General features: G+C 52.6%; 1 protein-coding gene across 5 annotated transcripts in view; it reads left to right on the forward strand.

Moving 5' to 3' along the window:
* The window catches only part of FHL2 (four and a half LIM domains 2), a 58,560-nt gene extending 32,290 nt beyond the window's left edge, over positions 1-26,270 (forward strand). For all 5 annotated transcript variants that reach the window (XM_021087113.1, XM_021087116.1, XM_021087117.1 and 2 more), the window contains 5 exons: positions 7,366-7,543; positions 17,625-17,799; positions 20,015-20,184; positions 22,364-22,550; positions 24,517-26,270. In XM_021087113.1, the coding sequence (XP_020942772.1) occupies positions 7,388-7,543; positions 17,625-17,799; positions 20,015-20,184; positions 22,364-22,550; positions 24,517-24,668 (840 nt within the window). In that variant the 5' untranslated portion in view covers positions 7,366-7,387 and the 3' untranslated portion in view covers positions 24,669-26,270. The remainder of the gene's footprint in view (positions 1-7,365; positions 7,544-17,624; positions 17,800-20,014; positions 20,185-22,363; positions 22,551-24,516) is intronic.

Consider the following 26,304-nt stretch of genomic DNA (forward strand, 5'->3'; position numbering starts at 1 on the left):
AATTGATTTTGAATGGATCTTCAAGACAGGATAGTATTTTTTTTAAATAGCAGCACCCCTTGTGCTGATGCCTGCCTCCCTTTCACCAGAATTTTTATTTGAAGGAGACAGTTCAGGAGTTCTCTGGTGGCCTAGCGGTAAAGGACTTGGTGTTGTCATTGCTATGGCTTAGGTTACTGCTGTGGTGTGGGTTCAGTCCCTGGTCCATGAACTTCCTCGGCCAAAAAAAGAAAGAAAGAAAGAAAGGAATAGTTCAGCTGGACTAACGGAAAGAGCATTGGGGTGACCTTTTTGGATGTGGCTCCCGCTGTCCACAGAGAGATCAACTGGTGCAGTGTTCTCTGGTCCCTGCCTTTGCAGAGAGGGTCTCGGATTTCTAAGCCACCGTGCCATACCGGTACCTGGAGCCTGAGTCAAGGCAACTGGCAGTTCACACAGAGAGGCTGAGGCAACTCCTGGAGGGCTTTTGCTTCCTGACCTGACCTGGCCTCACCCAGGCTCTGCAGCTGTGTATTCACATGAGTTTGCATCCAAACACAATAAGAAAAATTCTCCCTGCTGTGGAAGCAGCAGTGTATCCGGAAGGGGGTGAGGCTGGAGGCACAGGAGAAAGAATGCAGCTCAGCCTCTCTTGCGTTACAGTCCTTAGTGATTGTAACAGCATCCGGTTCCAAACCACATTGCCTTGGGCTTTGCTCTACAAAGTGGGTTGTTCATGTACCACAGTCCTTGTTTCCACTCGGAATGTGGTCTCCATGTTTGTGCTCTGTGATGTTTGTGCTCCCCGCCATCCATCCGTATGTTCGTTCATTCTCCAGGTATTATCAAGACCTGCACTTGCCACCTCGGAAGCCCTGATGGTTGAGGGGGGACAGAGACATGCACAGGCAGTCACAGTGTCCTGTGGGGTCATGAAAACAGTACATTTCTTTTTTCTTTTTCTTTTCTTTTTTTTTTTTTTTTTTTTTTTTTTTTTTGTCTTTTGTCATTTGAGGGCCACACATGAGGCATATGGAGGTTCCCAGGTTAGGGGTCTAATTGGAGCTGTAGCTGCCGGCCTACACCACAGCTGCAGCAACTCGGGATCCGAGCTGCATCTGCAACCTACACCACAGCTACACCACAGCTCACCCCAACGCTGAAAACTTAACCCACTGAGCGAGGCCAGGGATCCAACCTGCAACCTCATGGTTCCCAGTTGGATTGAAAACAGTGCATTTTCAAATGCAGTCTTTTTCTTTTTTGTTTTTTTAGGGCCGCACCCGTGGCATATGGAGGTTCCCAGCCAGGGGTTGAATCAGAGCTGTAATTGCTGGCCTACACCACAGCCACAGAAACTCAGGATCTGAGCTGCATCTGGAACCTACACCACAGCTCACAGCAACACCGATCCTTAACCCACTGAGCGAGGCCAGGGATTGAACCTGCATCCTCATGAATGCTAGTCAGATTTGTTTCCGCTGAGCCACAATGGGAACTCCCTCAGATGCAATTTTTAAAAGAGCCTATATGCCATGGACCAATTTTCTCAATTGTCTCCAAAAACCTCTGGTTGTGGACACGCCCTGGGACCCAGGCGGGATTTAAAGCTGGTGTGGCTTTGTGGGAGTCTGATTTCCGGGGGCTGCTTCCCGGGGTGTGGAAAGGCTCTGAGAATTTTCACAGACTTCCCTTGAGGAATCCACGGTGTTAGCGGAGTCTCATCAAGCAGCATGAAGAGAGGAAAATGCTGGCGTTTCAAGGGGGAGGAGAAAGACATCTCTGGGGTCAGATTAAAGTACCAGTTAGAGGGAGTTCCCATCGTGGTTCAGTGGAAATGAATCAGACTAGTATCCATGAGGATGCAGGTTCAATCCCTGGCCTCACTCAGCGTTCATGAATCTGGTGTTGCCGTGAGCTGTGGTGTAGGTTATAGACGCGGCTCAGATCCCTCGTTGCTATGGCTGTGGTGTGGGCCGGCAGCTGTAGCACCGATTTGACCCCTAGCCTGGGGACCTCCATATGCCGCACTTGCGGCCCTAAAAAGCAAAAAAAAAAAAAAAGACCCAAAACGCTGAAGAGGAGGCTTCGCAGAGACTCTGGCCCAAGAGGCCTTCTTTTCAGGAAGGACAAGCCAATGCCTGAACCTCTGAGCTGCCCTTGAGCCCCAAGAAGTGTTTCTGATTAAAAAAGAAGAAATGCATACAGTCCTGGCTCGAAATACCCTCCCTCCCTCCACTCCATCTACTTCCTTCTCTCTTTTTTTCCTGTCCCCACCTCTCTGCCTCCCTTTTCTCCTCTCTTCCTAGCCCTCAGACTTGGAGAGCTCTTCCATCTGAGAAGGTGAAACTAGCCCACATGCGTGAGCCCTCGGACTTTGAACACAGTCATTAGGCTCCGTGGCTGAGCCCTGCACATTGCCCGCTGCTCTCTGAACCTGCATCCTTGCCACTGACTATTGGGGAGACTCTAGATCAAAGTGCTCCCCCCACCCCCACCCCACCTCCACTCCAGGCCGCCAGCCACACCTGGGACTTTTCTCTCTCGCCCTTGGCTGGGCCTGAGGCCAAAGCTGTAAACCTGTCCCCTAGGATCCGGCTTCCTCAGATATCCTGGCTGTTCAGAGCCAGAAGCGGGATGACGTCAGAGAGAACTCAACCCCCGGGGGAGGGGACGAACTCCAGGAGCTGGGATATGGGCCCCGTTTATGGGTAGAGCAAGTCTGCAGTTGCACCTGTGGTCCAGGTGCCTCCTGGCCCACTGCTGCTTCATGCGTTTGTCGTCTACACACCAGCTGATGGGCAGGAGTGATGTGTAACCTGCAGGGACGGCTCCTGGGTCCAGAGTGGGTAAAAGCAGCTTGTGCACAGTTAGGTACAGGAGGCCTCCAGAACTCAGATGCCCTGCTTTCATTTGAAGAAATGATTCAGAAGTGGTTTTGGACTCCTTGAAAACATTTTGTAAGAGTCATTGCCTTTCGGTTTTATCTCCTTCAAACCCTCAAAGCAAAGTCAGGCCTTCACACTTTAAACCTTCACGACTTCAGGCTGCAGGGCTAGCTCATGTCCATGATCACGGCCACAGGCCCTGCTCTTCCCCAGCTGTCTTTCAGCTTTATCTTTACTACTCTTGAAATGACCTTAGTCACCCCCATGTTCATGGGGTGTCTGCTCCCCAACCTGTTTCCTGTCTCCAAAGCCTCTGCTCACTGGCTACAGTATCACTTGGATAACCCTTTCTGGGCCCAGGTGACATTTCCCCAGGAAGCCATCCTTTTCAGGGTCCCCTCTGGGTTCCCGTGGACCCTGAGGTCTCTCCATCACTGTGCTAAGCCTGGAACTTTAGAGTCTGATACATATAGGGCATCTGTTTCCTCACTAGAATGTACGTTCCTTTTGGGAGGGCCTGCGTCTTATTCATCTTTTTATCTCCAGCCTTTTGCATAACATCTAACACTGTTCCAGCTCAACGAATGCATCTGGAATGAATGAAAAATCAGGCATTTTAAAAGATTTTAGAAAGGGAGTCATGGAAGGCCCCAGGTGGCCTAGTGGTGAAAGATCTGGCATTGTCACTGCTGTGGTCCAGGTTTGATCCCTCACCTGGGAACTTCCGAATGCTGTGGGTGAGGCCAAAAAAAAAAAAAAAAAGAATGGAGTCGTGGGGGAGGGAGGGTGTCTAAATTTTTCCCATTAAAAAGAGGCTTGAGATTGATAGTATAACCTTAAATACACAATTTTGTAAAATAATTTCCTATTTGGTAGCATTTGATCAGAGAAGAATTGGTTTTATTTTTTTATATATATAATGATTTTTTTTCCATTATAGCTAGTTTAGTGTTATGTCAATTTTCTACTATATAGCATGGTGACCCAGTTACACATACATGTATAGATTCTTTTTTTCTCACATTATCATGCTCCATCATAAGTGACTAGATAAGTTCCTAGTGCTGCACAGCAGGATCTCATTGCTTATCCATTCCCAAGGCAATAATCTGCATCTATTAACCCCAAGTTCCCAGTCCATCCTGCTCCCTCCCCCTTCCCCTTGGCAACCATGAGTGTATTCTCCAAGTCCATGATTTTCTTTTCTGTGGAAAGTTTCATTTGTTCCATATATTAGATTCCAGATATAAGTGATATCATATAATAATTGTCTTTCTCTTTCTGACTTCACTTAGTATGAGAGTCTCTAGTTCCATCCATGTTGCTGCAAATAGCATGATTTTGTTATTTTTTTATGGCTGAGTAGTATTCCATTGTGTATATATACCACATCTTCCTAATCCAGTCATCCGTTGATGGACATTTAGGTTGTTTCCTTGTCTTGGCTATTGTGAATAATGCTGCAATGAATGTGCTGGTTCATATGTCTTTTTCAAGGAAAGTTTTGTCCAAGAATTGGTTTTAAACACTTTCTTGGAGTTCCCGTTGTGCTCAGCAGTAACAAAACCTGACTAGGATCCATGAGGATTCGGGTTCCATCCCTGGCCTCACTCAGTTTAAGGATCCAGTGTTGCCTTCAACTGTGGTGTAGGTCACAGACGCAGCTCAGATCCCACATTGCTATGGCTGTGTTGTAGGTCACACATGCAGCTCAGATCTCCAGTTGCTGTAGCTGTGGTGTAAGCGGGCAGTTATAGCTCCGATTTGACCCCTAGCCTGGAAACTTCTATATGCCTCGAGTGCGCCCCTAAAAAGGAGAAGAAAAAATGAAAACAAAACCACTTATTCTGACTCTTAGGGTTTCCACCTCTTGTAACTCCAGAAATCCGTCCAGGGAGTTTCTGTCTGGTCCTAATTAGCTCTGACCCTTTATACCCCAAGCTGTTGGCTTAAGCAGTAGTGCTCCCTAATCAATGAAACTGTAGTCACTTCTTAGAGAAGATAAGACACAACAAGGTGGGAGAGAGATCCACCAGCATCAGAAATGGCCCTACAGACACGGGAGCCCCTGGACCCTCCAGGCAGGCCTCAGCCAGATAGGTCCTGCCGGGAGTCGGGATCCATGACAGCGATGTGGTCCCCGCTAGCCTCCAGCCTTGGTCCTGTTTGGCTGATGTGGAGCCCTGCTTGTTGTCATGATTTCCACTCTTAGATTATTTCCCTCCTGGTTCTTCGGAATCAGAGGAGGAGAACGCACATCTCAGGGATCTGAGCATCCCTCGGGCATCGCCTTGGGGGGAAACAGCCCCCCTTCATGGCTCCTCATAGGCGTGGTGCCAGTGGGGTTACTGGCCTGCAGGCTGGCTCCTTGTCCAGTTGCTTGTCCAGACCCTCATGGACCCTCCTTTCCGTATAGATCGGGAGTTTCTTTTTCCTAAGTGAGAGGGCTCTTTGGGAACGCTCATATGAATCTTCTGTTCCCATTAAGATTCCTGGCCTCCAGTGTTTCTGTCCCTAAAATGAAGTAGTCCGTAGGTTATCTCCCGAATTGTTTCCAAATTTAAAAATTTTATCATTTCTAGTCCTAGCAGCTTTCCTTCTTATTTCTAATCCTCAAGTCATTCTTAAATCTGTGTGACCAGAATAGGCAACAAGGTTCTCAAGGTAAACTGCAGCCTTAATTGGAAAAACCTATAGGTTGGCAGGACAGCCCTCAATTGTGATGAATGAAACAGTGACCACTTTCAAGGCCAGTAACTGAGGAATTACTGAATTTCCTTGAATTAAGGAAAGCATTGCATCTTGGGCAACATCGCCGCTGCAGCCTGAGATGCCCTTTGTACCAAGGATATTTATATGTTGGGTTTCAGAACAAAAATTCAAATTCTCAAGAGCCTCATCTTGTGATACTGTTGCAGGGACGTCCAGACAAGGTTTTCTTTAATTCCAGGAAGAGCACTTTAGAGGGGTGGATATCACCACATGTGTCCAGCTGCGTGTTCAATACTTGCAGAGAAATTGTCCTGTAAACACAGAAGTAACCAAATATGGATGCTTGAAAGTTGTCCATTTCTTTGCTTATAGTTATCAGGACCTTGTAGACTCAAGAGTACAACATTAATAAATGCTAGGCAGCATTGTTTTATTTGCATCATAGGATATTATTTTGGAATTTCACTCTTAAGGGGGTGGGAATGACTGAACATTGAGCCAAGTTTAGTTACAGCTCGTGAAACCTGGCTCAGAGTGGCACAGCCAGCCTGTCTCCGTATTTGATAATTGATAAAACTTTTCGGTTTGAGCAAATGAAGTATTGCCCCCTGAGAAGGTCTTTCTGGAGAAGGTGGCCTGTGTTTCTAGAGGCGCAGAGGCCTCTCTCCACACCTGGCCGTCCCAGGGCAGATGGTGCTCTCTGGGGTGGTTTGAGCATGTTCGTACAGGAACGACACCCCAGGAGGAGGGGAGCCGAGACCTCCCGCCTCCCTCTGTCCCCACCCCGGCCTCTCTGCTCATGCACTCGCCACACTCATTCCAGAAAAATGCAGCTCGAGGTGTGGCCTGGAGAGGCCGCTGACTTTTGTCGCTGCCTTTCCCACCACGGTGATCCCCGTCCGTGGAGGCCAGCCTCTCCTTTTCTCCTTCGGGACCCCTAGGGGTAGGAGGATGATCTTGTCCTCTGGGAGAGAGGCCTGGGGACAGCTCTTCCTGCTCGGGGTGGGGAGGGGGTGCGTCTGGCTGAAGCGGGGTCAGGCTGATGCTTTCTCTGCCTCAGGGTCATCAGCCCCCAACACCCCTCCCTGGCCCCTGTGGTTTCTTCCTGTTCAAATACACGAGTCACGCAAGGGGAGCTCAGGGAAAGTCTCTATAGGCATAAGCATGTTGTTTCTGCCCCTGCCTTGCGACTTGGGGGCCGGGGAGAAGGAAAGATGCCAGCTCGTCCCACGTGTGGAGCAGATGCTGGCTCCCGGGAATGAGGGCTCTGATGCCCACTCTTCCTTGTGCCCCACCCTGAGATTACATCTTCTGACCCGGGCACCAAGAATTGGGACTTTCGGAGTTCCCGTCGTGGCTCAGTGGTTAACGAATCTGACTAGGAACCATGAGGATGTGGGTTCGATCCCTGGCCTCGCTCAGTGGGTTAAGGATCCAGCGTTCCCATGAGCTGTGGTATAGGCCAGCAGCTGCAGCTCTGATTCAACCCCTAGCCTGGGAACCTCCATATGCTGCAAGTGAGGCCCTAAAAAGACAGGAAAAAAAAAAAAAAAAAAAGAATTGGGACTTTAAAGAGGCGGGATGCACTCAGATCCAGAACTGCCCCCAACCAAGTTTTTCAAAAGCATCCTTGACAATTGGGACCGTTTCCATGGACAGTGTGAATTGGGCCCCCCGGAGGATGAGCCGCTGTAGTGCAGGTGACCCTCTCAGAGCAGGAGGTCACTGCCATGTGCCCAGGGCCTCCATGCTCACCTGGACCTGTCCTTTCTCTGCTCCCTGGTAGGTGGCAGAAGTCCAGCACCAAGATGACTGAGCGCTTCGACTGTCACCACTGTGAGAACTCCCTCTTCGGCCGGAAGTATGTCCTGCGGGAGGAGCAGCCCTACTGCGTGGGCTGCTTTGAGGCCCTCTTCGCCAGCACATGCGAGGAGTGTGGGAAGCTGATTGGATGCGACTGCAAGGTACTGGCCCCCCCTCGGCCCCCATGCTCCCTGGCCCAGTCCCTCCCCCAGCCCCCCAGTCCCCCACACTGGGCTGGACACAGTTCCTGCGCAAGTCCTGGTCCTCATCACCTTAGACACCCTTGAGTCCCCTCTGCTGGGCTTGGACCATCAGCAGAGCCTTCCCAGCCTCTGCCCGTGGGCTTGGCCGTGGCCCCTTGCCACTTCCCTGGGGGTACCCAGCATGCAGAGTACACCCCGTGATCACCCTTATCTAACCCACTGCCCAGTCCCGCCTCCCCCAAGGGCAGGGCACTCCCTCTGAGCTGACTCACAGGCAGGTGCTGTGTGGTCAGCATTTGCAGACCAAGTGTCCTCAGGGGCCCAGCACCCACAGGTGGGAGGCTCAGAGGCCCCGCCTTCTCTGGGTGTCAGGGGCTCTCATCCATTTGGTGTGAGGATCAGGATGTGGGGCTGCTTGTGGAGTCAGTAAGCTGGGTCTCCAGGGGGACTGAGTGGCCCTGTGGGCTTCTCCCCATTCCCGTCTTTTGCTCCATCCTCCTGGGGACGGGCAGCAAGCAAGGTGGCTGCACCACCAGTTTCTGCTGCCGGGTATTCAGTGATAATCTACCACTGATGGATGGATAACATCTGTCTTGGGGACTTGGCCCCTTGAGCAGAGCTGAAGCCACATGTCATGGCTCCAGGGAGGTAGACACTGTGCAGAAGGGAAACAGGACTCAGAGTTTGGCCTGTGTGAACTCTAACATGTCCAGAGGTTTGGCTGCTACCAGGAGCAAAAGTAGCTGGCCTTGCTTCTCTCAAAGCTGCCTGCCTTCCCACCTCCAGCTCTGTCTGACCTCTGTTTGAGTTCCTCGGCATTCATCTCCGAGGCCAAGCTGCCCTATTCCATCCTGGTTGTGTCTTGCTGGCTGTGTGATCTTGGGCTGGTGGCTTGACCCCTCTGTGCCCATCTGCACATGTCTAAATTGGAGATAAAACCAGGGAGCCTGTTTCATGGGGTTCTCATGGTGTGTAGCTACAAGGTGCTCAGAGCTCTAAGGAGTAGCAGATAATGTTATAAATTCAAGCTTCTTTCCTCTTCCAGCTGCTTCACTGTTCTTTCTGTAATACATTCCCTCTCCCCCCTCTCTGAAGCTTTGCCCTCTCTCCTTATCAGTTTTCTTTTTTCCTTATTTATTTATTTATTTATTTATTTATTTTCCTTTTTAGGGCTGCATCTGGGGTATATGGAAGTTCCCAGGCTAGGGATCAAATCGAAGCTGCAGCTGCCGGCCGACACCGCAGCCACAGCAGTGCAAGATCCGAGCCACATCTGCGACCTATGCTGCAGCTTGTGACAACACCAGATCCTTAACCCACTGAGTGAGGCCAGGGAGGGAACCTACATCGTCATGGATACTAGTCGAGTTCTTAACCCCCTGAGCCACAATGGGAACTCCTTTTTTTCCCTTTTTTAAAAAGTTTATTTCGTTGAAATACAGTTGATTTACAGTGTTGTGCTAATTTCTGTTGTACAGCAAAACGATTCACTTGTGTATATATGTATATACGTTGTTTTTTTAAAATACTCTTTCCCATTATGCTTAATCACAACATATTGAGTAGAGTTCCCTGTGCTGTACAGTAGGTCCTTGTTGTTTATCCATCATATATACCATAGTTTGTACCTGCTAATCCCAAACTCCCGTTCCTTCCCTCCCCTCTCCTCTCCCCTGGCAACCATGAGTCTGTTCTCTATGTCTATGAGTCTATCTTCTTATCAGTTTTCATTAGCGAGGCATCAATAAAAATGTCCACTTTGAGGAAGAACTAAGACACAGAGAAAATTATTATTTTATAAAGGCTTTACGTAAGTAAATGAGAGGTTCAGATATTATTCTGACAAAGAACAACTCTAGTTTAAAGGAGATGTCTTGGCGATTTGGGGCTAGGCATCCTTGGCTAGTGGCTAAAGCAAAAACAAAACCACAAATCACCAGGCATTTCTTCAAGGTCATGTAGTGGACAGAACCCTGAAATCAGTTACCCGTCAGTACATGCTTCATGAGCAAATAAACAAAAATCTCCTCAATGGGGCCAAAATCAACAAGACTGCTGCACAGTCGGGCATTAATCGCACTGAACTTTTCAACTCGGAGAGCTGTTCACTGTCTGGAGTTACGCCATGCGATTTTGCGCATTTTTGGAAGGAAAAGAGAGGTGAACTTGCAGTTACACTTGCCATTTGGGGCTTTTGACTCTTTGGATGGTTTTCTCAGCTTTCAGGAATGATTATGTAGTTGGCTTTGTGGAAGAAGCAAGGGCGGGAAAAACATGCCTGCATTTTGGGAAGTGAACCCCAAGCCTGGTAGGCGAGGGGCTGGGGAGAGAAAACTGAACAGGCAGGTCTGGTGGCCGTTTACTTGTCTGAAAATAGCAGGGGTGCCACGAGCCCCACTTGGTCTCCCTCTGAAGGATGTGTGAATGATTTAAAATACTGGCAGGAGTTCCCACCGTGGTTCAGGGGGTAATGAACCTGACTAGTATCCATGAGGATGCGGGTTCAACCTCTGGCCTCGTTCAGTGGGTTAAGGATCTGGCATTGCCATGAGCTGTGGTGTAGGCCCCAGATGTGGCTCGGATCTGGCGTTGCTGTGGCTGTGGTGTAGGCCGGCAGCTGCAGCTCCGATTCGACCCTTAGCCTGGGAACTTCCATATGCTGTGGGTGCAGCCCTAAAAAGACTAGAATAGAATAGAACAGAACAGAGTAGAGTAAAATAAAAAAATATTGGCACGCCTTCAGGGACAAGGCTGATTTTGTGGGTATCCACTGTCTTTTCAAGGAGGCAGGCAGGACTTCAGGACCTGCTCCCACGGTACCTGTGTTTGAGCGTCATTTCCATGCAGACGCTCAGTTAAGTTCTTTATTTCTGTGTAGAGACCCTGAGGAAATGCTGTGACCCCCAAGGGTCAAATGATTCATGTTTATGGCCAGTGGGGTAGTGGACAGCAGATACAGTTTCATGATCCTCTGACCTGAGGCTGTTACTGAAATTTTTCTTGGACACCTATGGACATGAGCAAAATCATTCCTTTTGGCCTGATTGCAGATGTCTTGGGGGGATGGGTCTACCTAAATCCTGAGCTTCAGAAAGTCAAGAAACTAAAGAGGAGTTAGTTTCTCAAGCAGAGATGAGCACTGGTCCTGCATCAGCAAGACAGGGCCTTCAGCAAATGCTGGGCTGCACCCCTGGCTCAGACGATGGGCTTTCCGGGTCTCTGCGAGCAGCGCCATGAAGTTGGATGAGCCACCAGGCCCCCGCACCCACGTGTCCGGAGGGGGCCGTGAAGAGGGAGACGCAGTAACTCAAAGGACCACCGGCAGGTCTAAAACCAGCTCTCAGGCTTGGCTTCCAGCGGTAGCCTCGAAAGCTACCCCACCCCACGATTACTGCTGCAGGGCCTGGAAAGTGCCGTGACTGCAGGACTAAACTCCTCCCGACGCCCCCCCCCGACCCCGCCGTGGGGGCCGCTCTTCATCCTGTTTTCACAGAGTGGCCACTGAGGTGGAGCCTTTGAAGATTTTCCCAGGGTTATGGGGTCAGGAGGCAGGAGAGAGAGGCAGTGGGTCCTGTCCCACAGCCTTGGGTGGACACCGGCCCTGGGCTCCGTGGTGAGATGGGGGACCCATCAGCCGTCTGTCCTGAGTAGGAGGCGTCTGCCTCCCCCCTTTTTCCCGGCCCCTTCCGGTGACCAGGACTGTGTTCCTGTAACACTCTTTCCAGCTTCCTCATAATTAAATGGGAAAATCGCATCCACGATCAGTTTGGCGCAAGTCCACCTGTCAAACTCTAACAGCTTCTCAGCCCACGTTTGGAAAGTTCCTGAAGGACAGAAACATTCTGGGATTGTTGGGCAGAAAGCAACCAGGGCACTCTGAGACAGAGGACAAAGGCGGTAAGTCAGGATGTCCCTGTGACACTTTCAGAGGCTCCTGGCCAGGCTGCCTTAGGAGAAAAGCTGCTGTGCTGGCCTTTCTGGGCTCTTCTGGGAGAATCTGCAGCTCCAGATACAACCTCACAATGCAGCTCATCAATCTGGCACTTTTTTATTTGTTTGGGAGATTTTTAAGTGTTTAATGGGTGACTCACCTTTTTCGAGTTTCCGTGAAATTTGTCCACGGAGTTTGTAATGAGGACTGAAGATACGTATATTTCCTTAGGCATTCTCCTGGAAACGGGAAGTCTCTCTAGTGGAAATGTCTAAAGCAGGAGCCTCAGAATTGGGAACAAAGCAGAGCAGGGGTAAATACAGGCCAAGCTCAGTGCATGGGAATAGCAGGGTCACCTTAGGGCACAAAGCACAGTGTGCAGCAGTGACCTAGTGCCCACCCAGCTGAGGCTCGGCTGATGGCCCCAGTCCACCTGCGACAGCCGTGTGACGTGCAGAAGCCGTGCCACCTGCCAGCCTGGGTTCCTACATCTGAACGCAGGGCTGCCGACCTCATGGGACTGTGTTGGTGATGAAATGGGCCATCCAAGGGATGCCTAGCACAGGGCTGCACGAAGCAAGTGCCACCGTTTCCACCATCGTCCTCCTTCAAGGGTCTGAATGCCTGTGCCACTGCAAACACCTCAACCTGACAGTCTCACGGCACAGAACGTCTTTTCAAAGCCCTGAGCTTGGATGGCGCTGCAGGCCCAGCCATAGGTGAAATCTCCTGACTTTGAGGAAGGTTGGTTTGGGAATCAGCAGCTGAATTTCTCCCAGCCCAGAGGGGTGGATGACGTGGAGAGCAGGGGTGAGTGACCCGGCTGCCCAGAGCTGCCAGCCTTCACTGGGGCAGAGGGCCGAGGGGTCTCTCTGGGCTGCTGACTCCCCCCACCCTGCGCCAAGGCTCAGCTGAGTCTCAACCAGGGTGCATTCCATATTGGGAATGTTTTTGAAATGGAAAAATGGAAAATCTGAAAGGAAGTGTTTGGGTCTAATCTTACATTATTTATCAAACATTTTGCTGCAATTTATGACATTCTGTGTGCACAAGGTTGGCCTTAGTGTTTTTTCTGGGATGTGTCGAAGATTTTTTTCTTTCTTTCTTTCCTCCTTCACTCTCTCTCTCCAGAGAACCTTAAAATCAGGGTATTTCGAGGACATGTCAAAGTTTTCTTGAAAGTCCGTGTGTCCAGACTTAGCTTCTAGCATCTAAATGGTATCCTTGGGGACCACGTGGGGTACATGACAGAATTAAGTGAGACAAGACTGGCTGGGTACTGAGAACAAAAACGGAAACTCTTGGAGCTGCGAACACACCGAGAGGAAGAGCCGCTGGAACGCCGTGTTTCAGACGCGCCTCAGGGTGGGCCGCGCTGCTCGGCCCGGGCTCCCCATTCGATCAGCCTTATCTGGAGCCTCGGTCTTTCTGTGCCATTTTCCAGTCCAGTCCCGCGAGCCCCAAGTAAGCACAGAGGGCAGCGTTTCCCACCTCCGCGCCCACGGAAGGGAGTCCAGGACTGGGCGGTGATGTGAATTATCGGCTAGACTCAGACTTAAACTTCTAAGGATCACACAAAGTCAGAGCCAAGCAGGAGAGTTACCAGGACCTGAGGGCTCAGCATCATACAAGGGTTTCCTTCCGTTGTCTTGAACGAGATGTGTGACGTGGGCTCTTCCCGGTGCCTGTGGGGTGGTACCTGGTCCTGCAGGGCCAGCATCCCTCACGCTACACAGCGACAGGGAGAGGGGCCCCAAGACCAGGGCTGGCATGGACAGGGCTGGGGGTGACTGAGGAGCCCAGGGCAAAGGTGAGGCTGGGCAGGACCCACTTGTAAAGATGCTGTGGGCCAGGTAGAGACGGGAGCTGACCTGTGTCTGAGCTCCTTGCGGCCATGGGCCCGTGGGAGGGAACAGGCCTATGTGTTCTAGCATCGCTGTGTTAAAACTTCCTGACCTGTAAAATAGAAATAAGCCCTAATTCTGTGGGGTTATTGTTGGGCTCCAAACAAGCAGGAGGGGATTAAGAGAAAGAATTTTAGCTTGAGAAGGACCGTGGAGGTGGGAAGCACTGTGCAGAGCAGAGGGACTGAGTCAGAGCCGGGAGCTTAGGGGAGGGTGTCTGACTATCCCGTCTTCAGGAGTAAGTGGGATCTCAGCCCAGGGGCCCCTGGCACTGCCTTCGTGAGCTGGACTCTGACCTGAGCAGCTACATTGTGCCAGGACCCTGGTCGATGCCTCGTCGTCATCCCTGCTTCATGGGCGGCAGTGGAGAATGACTCGCTCACAGCCGAGGCAGGCATACGGCGGAGCCAGGGTTTGAGTTTAACTGCTGGGGTGAAATCCTTCAGGCCTGGGGTCTCTGAGGGCACTGGTGGCACAGCAGGTGTGCAGGGCAGTGACCGGGGTCTCCCACCTGCCTGCGTGTCAGCTGACCTCAGCCTGGGACAGTTGTCACTGACTGCAGCTGGCACCAGTTCTGTTCCCACCACTGACAGGATTCTGGTGTGTTCAGTGTTCAGAGACTGTTTGTGGCTGACCGTGGCATTCGAGGACGTGGGTGTAGGTTGAGATTTATCTTCAGGGAAAACATTGCATCAGAAGGTTTGAGACGATCAGACATCCTTGAATGTTCAGGACTGTTCAGTGTTAATGCAGAAACGTGTGTGCACATGTGTGAGAGGGGCCGGGGAGGGAGAAGCTGTGAAGGGGCCGTTCCTCGTGAATGAATGTCCAGTGACTCAGTTGAGATGGCATCTGAGCAAGATGGTGGCGACCAGCCTCCTGAGGTGGCTGCTGTCACCAGCCTGGAAGGGCCAGGCCGGCTCTTCAGTGTCATCATAGTGTGGTCAGTCCTTCCCCCGAGGACAGGACACAGGACAGCAAGTGACCAAGTGGCCAGCAGCCTCGGGAGGGTCTGGGCCTCTGGAGGATGTAGAAGTGCTGCCTTGATGCCTGCAGTCTTACAAGGGCAGGGAGGTGGCACCAAGATTTAGGGAGGAATTTGCGAGCATCCAACATTTGTCATCAGATCAGCTGTTACTAACTTAGCTATTGTGTTTTCATGCCTGAAATGTTAGGGTTAGGGTTACTGTTAGGGTTAGGATTAGGATTAGGAAAAGTGCATTTCTGCAGTGCTTTTGATCCATGAGAAGCTTCTTTTTTTTTTTTTTTTTTTTGGTCTTTTTAGGGCTGTGCCTGAAGCATAAGAAAGTTCCCAGCCCACGGGTCAAATCGGAGCTGCAGCTGCCAGCCTACGTCACTGCCATAGCCACATGGGATCTAAGCCACATCTGTGACCTACACCACAGCTCACGGCAACGTCAGATCTTTAGCCCACCAAGCAAGGCCAGGGATTGAATCTGTGTCCTCATGGATGCTAGTCAGGTTCGTTACTGCTGAGCCACAACAGGAACTCCCACAAGAAGGTTCAAAATAAGCTTTCCCATGACAGTCCAGCCCCCTTAATCACACACTGCTTGTCTTCCTGGAACTCGCTATCCGGGGCCTCTGGTGACAGCTGGTGGCTTTGCTCTCACAGTACTGACCTTGGAGGGTCCCCTCGGCTGTTCTGAAGGTCAGCCCCCAAAGACAGATGCCCTGAGACTCATACTCTTCTCTCCCCGTCCCACTCACAGCCTGCAGCCCCTGTATGTGCAGTGCTGACCCTCCTGCAGGAAGCAGGCCTCCTGGTCCCCTTCCCCCTCTCACCCCCCACCCCGGGCTCTCAGCTCTTCCAGGGGGCTCCTGGAGCCTGGAAACACTCGATAGCATTTTCCCAGTAACCATCCTGACAGGTAACGAGTCCACACACAGGGAACCGCCCTGACTCCTGAAATGGTACTTTTCACCTGCCATGTAATAATCAAAACTTAATTTTTTAATTGTGGTAAAATACGCACAACATAAAATGTGCCATCCTACCCAAGTTTAAGTGCCAGTTCAGTGGCGCTAAGTACGTCCACTCCCATTGTGAAACCATCACCACTGTCCACCTCCAGAAACATCTCCTCCTGCAAAATTGAAGCTCTGTCCCCACTAAACACTAACCCACCCTCCCCCATCCCAGCCCCTGGCTCCACCATCTGCTTTCTGAGAATCTGCTACTCCAGGACCTCATAGAAGTGGAATAATTCGGTATCTTTTTCAGACTGACCTATTTAACTGTTCGTCCATGTTGTAGTGTGGGTCAGAATTTCTTTCCTTTTTGAGGCTGAATAATAGTCCAGGAGTTCCTGTCATGGCTCAGTGGAAATGAATCCGACTAGGAACTAAGAGGTTGCAGGTTTAATCCCTGGCCTTGCTTGGTGGGTTAAGGATCTGACGTTGCCGTGAGCTATGGTATAGGTGGAAGACGCAGTTTGGATCTGGTGTTGCTGTGGCTGTGGCATAGGCTGGCAGCTTCAGCTCCAATTTGACCCCTAGCCTGGGAACCTCCATATGCCACAGGTGCAGCCCTAAAAAGCAAAAATAAACAAAAAACAAAACAAAAAACACCCGAAAGTACTTGAGGCCAAAAATGCAAGACACAGGTGGTCTCAGGCCCTCATTAACATGCCCCTCAGTCGGGTCCACAGTATGGAGGGGACAGGCACTGGGGAGCAGTGAGAGGCAGCCTCTATCCCCACGCCTAGGGTGCAGGGGCTCGGGGAGAGGCAACCTCAGAAACAAGGCATTCAGTCCTGTCCTAAGAAAGTCCTACGCTTGTCACCTTCCTTCCTGATGGTCTTGCATTGGCCATAACTTGACCCCCAGCTGCTGCAGGAAGCAGGCTTCTCACTGGAGTATGTGAGGGACCTGGGCAGGTTCATTGTCCAGGGCCACCCAGCTGTTTTCAGAGTGCTTCCTCTTTGTATTTTTCAAAATTGCCTGAATTAGAACAAGGTGCAAACAGATCACAAGGTCAGATAACTTTAGTTTGATCCAAGGCTCTGGGAAGACATGCACACACCCTGGTATTCTAGCCAAAGAGACTGTTCCAATTTGGGTTCCAGGTTTAGTGGGTGTTGGGGGCTTTCTAATCGAGTCCAGGATGTGTGTTTTCAGCATCATGCCGGCTTCCTGGTTTGGGCACCAGGGATGCCTTGCTGACCGTGTGCGGGAGTGGCAGGCATTTGGGGGCCCTGCGGGGGAGCCGGGCCTGTGGCTCTGCTCCTGCCTCACTTGGAGGGGACGATGGCCTTGGGTCAGAGCTGGGAACCCTAAAGCAGTGGATAAATAATCCCGTCCCGGGGACAGCTGGGTGTAGACAGGGTCTGATAATTTTGTGCTGGCACTTTCACACTGCACTTTAAAAGACACACATGAGAAGATTTCCTGTCATTCCTCAGGCGAGACTACAGGTGTCACAGAGCCGACGCTGTTTTCTCTCCTGGGTTCATTTCTCCTTCCCACTCTTTGTTGAAAAGCAGGACTTCTCTTCTTGGCACGTCTCTGTCCGTCCCTCTTGGTGCCTGTCCACTCTCTGCAGGGCCGTCTGTCTGTGCCACCGTCTCTGCTCCAGCCTCCTCCCCACCTCACGCCCCCTTGTCACACACGAGCCCAGCACTCATTCCACTCTCTCCCACCACAGAATAGGCACCGGCCTCCACGCAGACAGGCTCCTGGTCCAGCCAGCTGGCTCTCTCCAAGCCTGTGCCCTGGGGCACAGTTCCCCCCTGCGCCCCTCGTTCTCACCCTCTCGGTCTGTGCCCTTTCTCTGCCCAGCTTTCTGCACCCTCAGGTCTTCAATGCACAGCTGGTGGCTCCTGCTGGGAATCTGTCCCGACCCTCTTTCCACCTGGTTGACCTCATCCTTAGCCTGGCCCCTCTCCCAGGGCACCACAGTCACTGCTGCCACAGTCGGGGCACCCACCTTCCTTGCGGCCAAAGGACCCCGTGGTCTGTGTGTCCAGGGGAAGAACCACTGAGGACTTTAACTTGCTGCCTGTTTCTGACAGAGAGTCCCAGAGGAAAGCCACTTGTTTTTCAACAGCATCTCTCACTTCCACCAGTCTAAAAGCGGCCCCAAGCATCCACCTGCCCCGTCCCAGCCGGGCCATCATGTCCCCTCACTCCCCATGGCCCCCACACCCTGGCCCTCACCATGTTGTGTGCCCTGTGTCTGCAGGACTTATCCTACAAGGACCGGCACTGGCACGAGGCCTGCTTCCACTGCTCGCGATGCAGGAGCTCCCTCGTGGACAAGCCATTTGCTGCCAAGGAGGACCAGGTGCTCTGCACTGACTGCTACTCGCAGGAGTACTCATCCCGCTGCCAGGAGTGCAGGAAGGCCATCATGCCAGGTGGGACTGCACCCACTCCCCTCTGCCCTGAATCTTTGCTCCAAATGCCTGCTGGGCTGGAGTGGCTTTCAGAGCCACACCCCTGTGCAGGTCCTGTCCTGAAGGCATGGCTGCAGCTGGTCAAGCACCAGGAATGATGCTCGGTGACCTCTCGGGTGATGGGGGAGGAGAAGACAATATCTTTTGCTTTTGGGGGTAGGAGCTTAGTTTTATGGGAGAGCGGAATCTTTATTGAAAACACAGAATAGACAAAGATACCATATGCAATGTTTCAGTACAGGATGTAAAAAAGTAAATCTTGTTAGACACACACACATACAGTGAGGGTGAGAAGAGCCTAAAATATGGTCCCTGGGTGGTTCATTGACCACAGAGGTCGAGGGCTCGGGTTTGATGGCAGTTTGTGGAAGCTGAGGTAACCTGCAGAGTCACCCCACTCCACATGGCTGGGTTCACACTGACACGTGAAGAGGACGAAGGCTGTGGGGTAATTTAGAGTCAGATGCAGCCTGACCAGCACCCACAAGGATGCCCAGCTGCCGGGACAGTGAACCGTGGACCACATGTGGGGGGAAAGGCGCAGCTTCCCAGGGCAACGGCCCAGAAATTCCAGATTGGGGAGAAAAATGTAAACTGGCGTCTGGACAGAGACAAATATAAGTGTATCTTACAGTAGGATGTGAATTTTCCCTGAGATTCTTGAGACCTCCTCCAAGAGGCCGGCTGGTCCTCGATGGCCCCCCTCCTCTCCAGGAACGTGCACCTCGCCACCTCGCCCGCTGGGGTTTGCACAGGGAAACGGTGGAGGAGCTTGGCTGGCACCTGCTGGGAGGGAGGCACAAGCCCAGAGCAGGGCAGCCGAGAAAGGGACCCTCAGGGCCGTCACATTGATGCCGTCTCAAAGGACGAGCTGATTTCAACAGAAAAGTCAGGAAATGGCCCAGGAAATGGACTGGGCACCAGAGGCAGGGTGTCCAGGAAAGGCCTGATGTGTGCAGAAAAGAAATGCAAGCACTAGATATTTTTTTAAAAACCAAAAAACTAGACGAGAGCTAGCTTCCTTCCTTGGTTTGATTTTTGAAAGTTCTACAACCCAATCAAGATGAAAACAGTGTGGGTTTTGCAGTGAATTTAGACAAAGAGGACAAGAAGCTCACACTTAGTGCAGAGCTCAGCCACTCCCCCGCCTCCGCCTCCGGGAACATCACAGATGGTCACAGACCGCAATGCTGGCTCCCGACCACACCTGGCAGGCGCACCACCGCCTCCGGACAGGCTCACGCTGTCACCCAGCTCTGCTGGGTTTCTGGTTCCTCGCTTACTACTTTGAATCAGAAAAAGACACCCCTTCCTCAAGGAAGAGGGCCCACATCTGCAGGTGGTTGGATGAAGGGGCTTTGCCGCCCCCTGCTGGCAGCACTGCTTTGCATGTATGTCAGTCTTGGAACCATCTCTCTATAAATACGCAGTTTCCCTTTTGGCAAAGAATGGGGAAAACATCAGAACAAATGTTCTGGCCACGAATTCACTGGCCACGAGCTGTGAATGAAGCTCATGGGGAGCGGGGGAGGGGGTGAACCAGAGGCATTCAGCTCTTGAGAACTTCATAGCCACCTGAGAAATGATGTAAAGGCATCAACTGATAATAGTGTTTCAAATGAAGTATGATGTCATGAGATCAGAACACTACTAAACGGAAGTGTGAGTGAGGTGGGTGGATTTTAACCACCGAGACTCATCACAGCGGGGTCTGCACAGCCGGCTGTGCCAAGTGGGTGATGCAGAGGCTCCTCCCTGAGGAGCAGGTGGGAAACCCTGATGCACTGACACCCACCCATTTCCATCCCGCTGAGAACCAGGCGGGCGATTGTCATGGGGATCTTGTGCTCCAGGTTGATGCTTTGCGAGGCTGGGTCTGAGCTGTGCCCGCTCTCTGGGCATGCTCTGTGAGGCCGAGAGAGAGACAAGTGTTTTCCATCTAACGTTCATCATCACCCTCTTTAACACATAAATATTGAGTTTGTACAGATATTGATTCTGCTCCAGGAGCGGGGTGTGCTGCTGTGAAACAAGAATCCCCCCGCCACAGAAAATAGAAGTGATGCCCAGCCTTGGGGAGCCGAAGTGACTTGCCAATCCCAGGACTGGACCACGGATCCCAGGTCCCCCAGTCCATCCTTAACGACTCTGCTCTTTCCTCTCTGACTCCTGCCAGGCACCCGCAAGATGGAATACAAGGGCAGCAGCTGGCACGAGACCTGCTTCACCTGCCACCGCTGCCAGCAGCCCATTGGGACCAAGAGCTTCATCCCTAAGGACGGCCAGAACTTCTGTGTGCCCTGCTATGAGAAGCAGCACGCCTTGCAGTGCATTCAGTGCAAAAAGGTACCTTCCCCACGCCCCGCCCCCGCCCTTGCACACCTGTTAGTGGCCCTTCCTCAAGGGGCTTGGCTTGTAAGACACAAAGGCTGAGGAGTGACACCTGGCTTGCCTTCCCTTCATCCCTTGACTCTGAGGTCACCTGAGATGGACATCCTTTCTCCTTTCTGCTTCTAGAACATTTCCAAATATGTGCTGGTGACCTGACATTAAAGGGAAGAACTTACTCTCTCCTTGCATGAACAAGACACCAGCCCTAGACCTGGTGGTGGGTGGGGCAGGGAGCAGAAGTGGAAATCAGGCTGGCCTGCACCCTGCAGGCTGTTCCCCCCCTCCCCACCGCTCCACTGTCACCAGCCAGCTGGGCTCTGGGCCTGCAGCTGCCCCGAATCACCTGTGGGTCCCGTGGAGCTGCCTCCCTGCACTGCGGCACCCTGGCTGGCATGCTACTGCCTGGCCTGCACCTACCCACGGCCAGGCATTGCTAACTTGCCTTGAGCCCTTGTCTCAGTTCCCTGTCTCAGTTCCATTTTCCTTTACTACTTAAATTCTTCCTTTTGGGGGTTCCTATCATGGCGCAGCAGAAATGAATCTGACTAGGAACCATGAGGTTGTGGGTTCGATCCCTAGCCTCGCTCAGTGGGTTAAGGAGCCATGAGCTGTAGTGTAAGTCACACACACAGCTCGGATTTGGCGTTGCTGTGGCAGTGATGTAGGCTGGCAGCTGTAGCTCCAATTCGACCCGAGCCTGGGAATCTCCATATGCCACAGGTGTGGCCCTAAAAGGCAAAAAAAAAAAAAAATCCTTCTCTCCCAGGATTCTCTTCTGAGCGTTCACCCTACATCCTTGGGTGGGATGCCCGCTCCTGTATCTCAGTCCTGCAGAGCCCCTCGCAGGCTGATGGTGATGGAGGGGGGATACGGAGTTGGGGTGCTGGGTGTCAGGGGCATGCTTTCCAGGCACAGGAACGTCTCAGACACAACTCTTCATCCAGGGACCTCACAGCCCAGGTGCATAGAGTCTGCTCCCAGCAAACTATCTGGGGCTACATAACTGTGTGGTTCGTCATGGTTTACAGCAGAGAAGCTGGTGCAGGCTCTCTGGCTCCTGACTTGTTGCTAACTAGCCGTGTGTGCTCAGGTGAGCCAGCTTCTCTGGGTCTCAGTTTACTTATGTCAAATGGAAGCAATATCTGTCATCATGGAAGGACGGAAGGAGCGATGACGCAGCAGCACTAAAGCTGCAAAATGCACGCACGTGCGAATGTGCCATGGTTGCACTCCATCTCTGCTGCCCTCGGCCATGAGGCCGAGGCCCCCCATCGATGGAGGCCTCACTGGTTCTGTTCTTTGTCCATCTTAAAACGAATACGAATAGCAGCCAATGAAAAGAAAGTACTAGATGAAATCGAGGCACAGTCTGTTCCTTGTGGCTTCCCAGTGCCCTAAGACCACAAGATGGGGTGAGAAGGCAGGCTCTGAGCTCCTCTTTCCCACACCTTCCAAGGAGCTAGGCCAAGGGTGGCGGCCAGCCCCGCCGTATCTTTTGTTTGTTTGTTTTTTGTTTTTGTTTTGTCTTTTGAGGGCCGGACCCGAAGTATATGGAGGGTCCCAGGCTAGGGGTCCATTCGGATCTGTAGCCACCAGCCTATACCACAGCCACAGCATCTCGGGATCCCAGCCACGTCTGCGACCTACACCACAGTGCATGGCCACGCCGGATTCTTAACCCACTGAGGGAGACCAAGGCTCGAACCTGCATCTTCATGGATGCTAGTCCGGTTGGTTAACCGTTCAGCCGTGACAGGAACTTCCCACCGTGTCTTTTAAGCCTTTTCCTTCCTCCACGCGAGGGTAATCCTGGAGGCCAGAGGGTCTGTACAAAGGGGCTGAAAGGGTCAAGGGGTGAGTTCAAACCCCAGCCTCGAGCCGCAGTCTCCCAGCCTCACCTGCCCACCAGGTGGCAGCGCTGTCCCGGCAGACATACTGGTATTCGCGCCTTGAAGTGGAAGCGGGGGTCTTTGGTCTGCAGCAGAGGCCTGGAAGCTTGGGGAAGGGGTGGGGCCCGTCTGGAGGGGGGCGTGTCCTGGGCGAGGAGCCTGCGTCGCGTCCTCCAGAGGCGGTAGCCAGATGAGCAGGGGAGCGGGCCCCTGCGGGAAGCTGAGAGGCCCCTCTGCACCCCCAGCCCATCACCAGCGGGGGCGTCACGTACCGTGAGCAGCCCTGGCACAGGGAGTGCTTCGTGTGCACCGCCTGCAAGAAGCCACTGTCCGGCCAGCGCTTCACGTCCCGTGACGAGTTCGCCTACTGCCTGGGCTGCTTCTGCGACCTGTACGCCAAGAAGTGTACAGGCTGCGCCAACCCCATCAGTGGTGAGTGTCCCGGGGCCCCGCCCCTGCCTCTGAAGGTCAAAAAGGTGAATCACTGTGCTTGGATTCTCTGGGTCTCCCCAGCTTGGGGACACCAGCTTTTCTGTCCCGCTGCTGGTCCCCACCTGACCGCTTCCCTCTAGCTCACCTGATTCCCGGAAACGCTCTGGTCTGTTCTCAACAGGTTTATTTCTGCTTCTGCGTGGATTCTCCTCCAAACCGCAGGCTGTGTGTATGTAACAGCCGCACAGGCATGGGGCAGGTGGTGTCTCCAGGCTCCGCGGCTGTGCTGTGAGGAGCAGATGTTCCCTGGCTTCTCAGGGAGACCTTCCCACCGAGGCCAAGCTGCAGGGTGGGGGCAGGCTCCAGGCTGTTCCTTCACACCCCATCCCCCAAGACTGGGGCAGAGCCAGAGCCCAAATCTGGCTGAACTACAGAACTTGCCAATAATTCAGTGTGGAGAGTAGATGCCAGGCAGACTCAAGTCCTGCTCACATTTTATTTATTTATTATTTATTTATTTTTTATTACTCAATGAATTTAAGTCCTGCTCACATTTTTAAACCCCTGGTGAGCTTCAAACATGTCAGCTGCCTGGGCCATGATTTGATTGTTACGGAGATGACCTGTGTGTTAGAGTTTTTAAAAGCTTCTCTGATGATTCAGATACACAGAAAAGCTTGAGACCTTCTGGCCTAAATCCCTGGTTTGGTTCTGCCTCAGGGCCAGAGCCCAGGCTCTGTGGTCTTCAGGTCTCTTAGAGCCCTTAGGGGTCTAGGGTTGGTAAAGGCAGTCAGTACCTTAGCATTTAAGACTTTAGGGAGAGAGGTGAAAAGCTTTGCTGTATGGCTCCATGAGTAGCAGAGGGAGTGTGGTATCAGAAAGAGAGCTGGCAGAGTTCCCTGGTGGCCCAGCAGGTTAAGGATCTGGTGTTGTCACCTCAGCGGTGCAGGTTCGTTCCCTGGCCCAGGAACTTCCACATGCCTCGGTGCAGCCAAAAAGGAAAGAGAGCTGGGTTTATGCCCAGCGCTGTCATCACCGTCCCAGGGGGATTAGGCTGAAGCTGCCCCATGGTCGGCCCAGGCAGTTATGTTACTAAAGGCAGCAACTGTGGGGTGAACCACAGACCTTCTGCTAGTCTGAGACCGCCAATGATTAGGAATGGAGTAGCCAATGTGGTTCCTTTGTTCTCAGTGTGGCAAACTGAACCGTTCTTTCTGGAAAGTATTGGAATTCGTGATCCAAATTTCACCAAAGAGAACCCCGTGTTTGCCTGCATTTTCTTGCTTGGTGGCTAGACGGACCAACTACATGGTCATAGGCGGCAGGGTACCTTAAGCACTCCATGAGGTTAGGCATGGGAGTCCAGCCCCCGAATTGAAATGCTCTGCCCTTCCTGTTCCCTCCCTGCTGTCCACACAGCTTTGCAACCTCCCTCCTCCCACCGGTCGCTGGAGCCCTGACTTGTGTCCACGTACGTCCTCGTGTGCCCTCCGCCACGGAGACACGGTTTATCCTCCCTTGCGCCCCTTTAGCACCTTGTCCATGAGCCCGGGACCTCGGAACTCCAGGCCTGGGGCGCCCCGTCAAGGAGCGAGAGGCTCCCCGCCTCACCGAGTTTCACTCCGGTGAGACAGGCAAATCCACGCAGTCGACTCCTTATTATGGTGACTGTCGTGTTGTTCTGGAGTGTTTCTCTGCTTCTCATTCAGGAGCGCCCCCACCCGAGCCCAGAATCCGAGTTAGGCGTGCAGCCCAGCACCCAGGCCCATGATCGGGCGGGGCCTGGACTCGACCCAGCCAGGGCACCCTCCCCGCCCCCGCCGCTGGTCCTCCCCTCCGTCTCCCTCCTCTCCCCCTCAACCCCATCCCCATCCGCCCTCCCCCGCCGCTCCCCACTCCCCCCCCCCGCCATCCTCCCATCCCGCCTCCTCCCCATCCTCACCTGCTCCCTCCCCGCCGCCCACAGGACTGGGCGGCACCAAGTACATCTCCTTCGAGGAGCGGCAGTGGCACAACGACTGCTTCAACTGCAAGAAGTGCTCGCTGTCGCTGGTGGGGCGAGGCTTCGTCACCGAGAGAGACGACATCCTGTGCCCCGACTGCGGGAAGGACATCTGAGCCGCTAGAGGGCCTGCTCGCGCTGCTTTCCCCCTGTGCGCCCCGCCCCGCCGCGCCCCGCCCCGCCCCGCCGCGCCCCGCCCCGCCCCGCCCCGCCGCGCCCCGCCCCCAGGTGGTGCCGCGGCCCCCGGCCCCGCCTGCTACCTGTGCCGCCCACACCTGTTTACAGCCTTGCTCCGCGCTTGTGCCTGAGGCCTAGGGAAGGAGGTCCTGGAGCCCGAAGTGGGAGGTGGTTGTGCATTCGTGGAATCACGCAAGGACAATCCGAGTGGAAACATCCTTTTGAATGCTATCTTTATAGACCGACCTTTCTTTCACTGTGTCTTTAATTATTAAGTGCAATTACCGCGAGTTAATGAAGGGTTGGTGTCAGGGCGTTGACCGGTGGCCTAGTGCTTGGCTTTTGGCGCTTTCGCGGCTACAGCCAGGGGCAGTAATCCCTGGCCTGGGACCTGAGATCTCACATCAAGCCAATACCCGCCAAAGCCAAAAAAATGGTATTTCCAAGGCCGTAACTTTGTCACGTGGAGCCCAAAGCAAGGTGAGCCGGCTCACGATAAAGTGATCCGGGAGGAAATCTTATGTCAAGTGCAGTGGGTCAAATATGAAACGTTAAGGGTCTCAGCATAAACAACACTTGACTGCAGCTTCCACTAGGGCTCTGACGGACTGAAATTGCATCAGGCCTTTTATCGAAAAGGAAGCCGCAGTCAGCACCAGGGCAGCTGCCTTCCTCTCTGACCCTTTCCCAGACTCCCTGGGAATTTAATGCTCAGCCTAGGATGTGGTGACATAAGCGACAGCACGTGAGCTGATGGACGTGCGGGCAGCACTGGGTCACTTTTCTGGACAGAGCTCGATGCTCTCCTGTGCTCCCGGCCAAGCCCTCACACCTGCCTGCCTTCTCCTCCGTGAGTGGAGGCTTACAGGAGGCACAGGTGACTCCAGACCAGAGTTGATGTCCTGCGCACCTGTATTTTGTCAACACCTGGGCAACTGAGGCCACCTGGGAGCCTTCTGTGAGTGTTTCTGAAGGATAAGAAGGGAAATCACAGCTCTAAATAGAACACTCCTTTTCAGGTAGGCTCCTGAGCTGACTTCTAAAGGTTCGCTATGCCCTAGACCCAGAAAACCCCAAAAAATCACTGCACATCAAGAGGTTAAGGTTTTTGTGCTCACCTTTTTTTGGCCACGCCCTTGGCATGTGGAATTTATGCCAACTTACCAGGTAGGGCATGGCATGGTTCTTTTTGGGATAACAACTGTGATTTTTTTGTCCTTAGCTTTCTAAGATAATGCAGTATGATACAATGATCGGCTATGCAGCAGAAAAATCTGGTTGAACTCAAGTCCCACCTACGCAGAGCATCTGTGAAGCCAGTTTCTTAATCTGAGTGCTGGTCACTGTGAGAAGTGCTTGATTGTGGCTGAAACGGGCCTCTGGCTGTATGGTCTGTTGGCTGGAGGCTTTGCTCAAAAAAAATAACCACCACCCCCCTCCACCTTGTTAGTTGCTTTGCTGGCTCTTACTTTATGATATAAAGGTAAATGCATTCTTGCAAATGTGCTTTTTAAAATAAAAATAGCAAAATTCAAAAAAAATTTTTTCTATGTCTTCATGATGGAACATTTTCCC

Source organism: Sus scrofa, chromosome 3, assembly GCF_000003025.6.
Source record: "Sus scrofa isolate TJ Tabasco breed Duroc chromosome 3, Sscrofa11.1, whole genome shotgun sequence".
NCBI lineage: Eukaryota > Metazoa > Chordata > Mammalia > Artiodactyla > Suidae > Sus > Sus scrofa.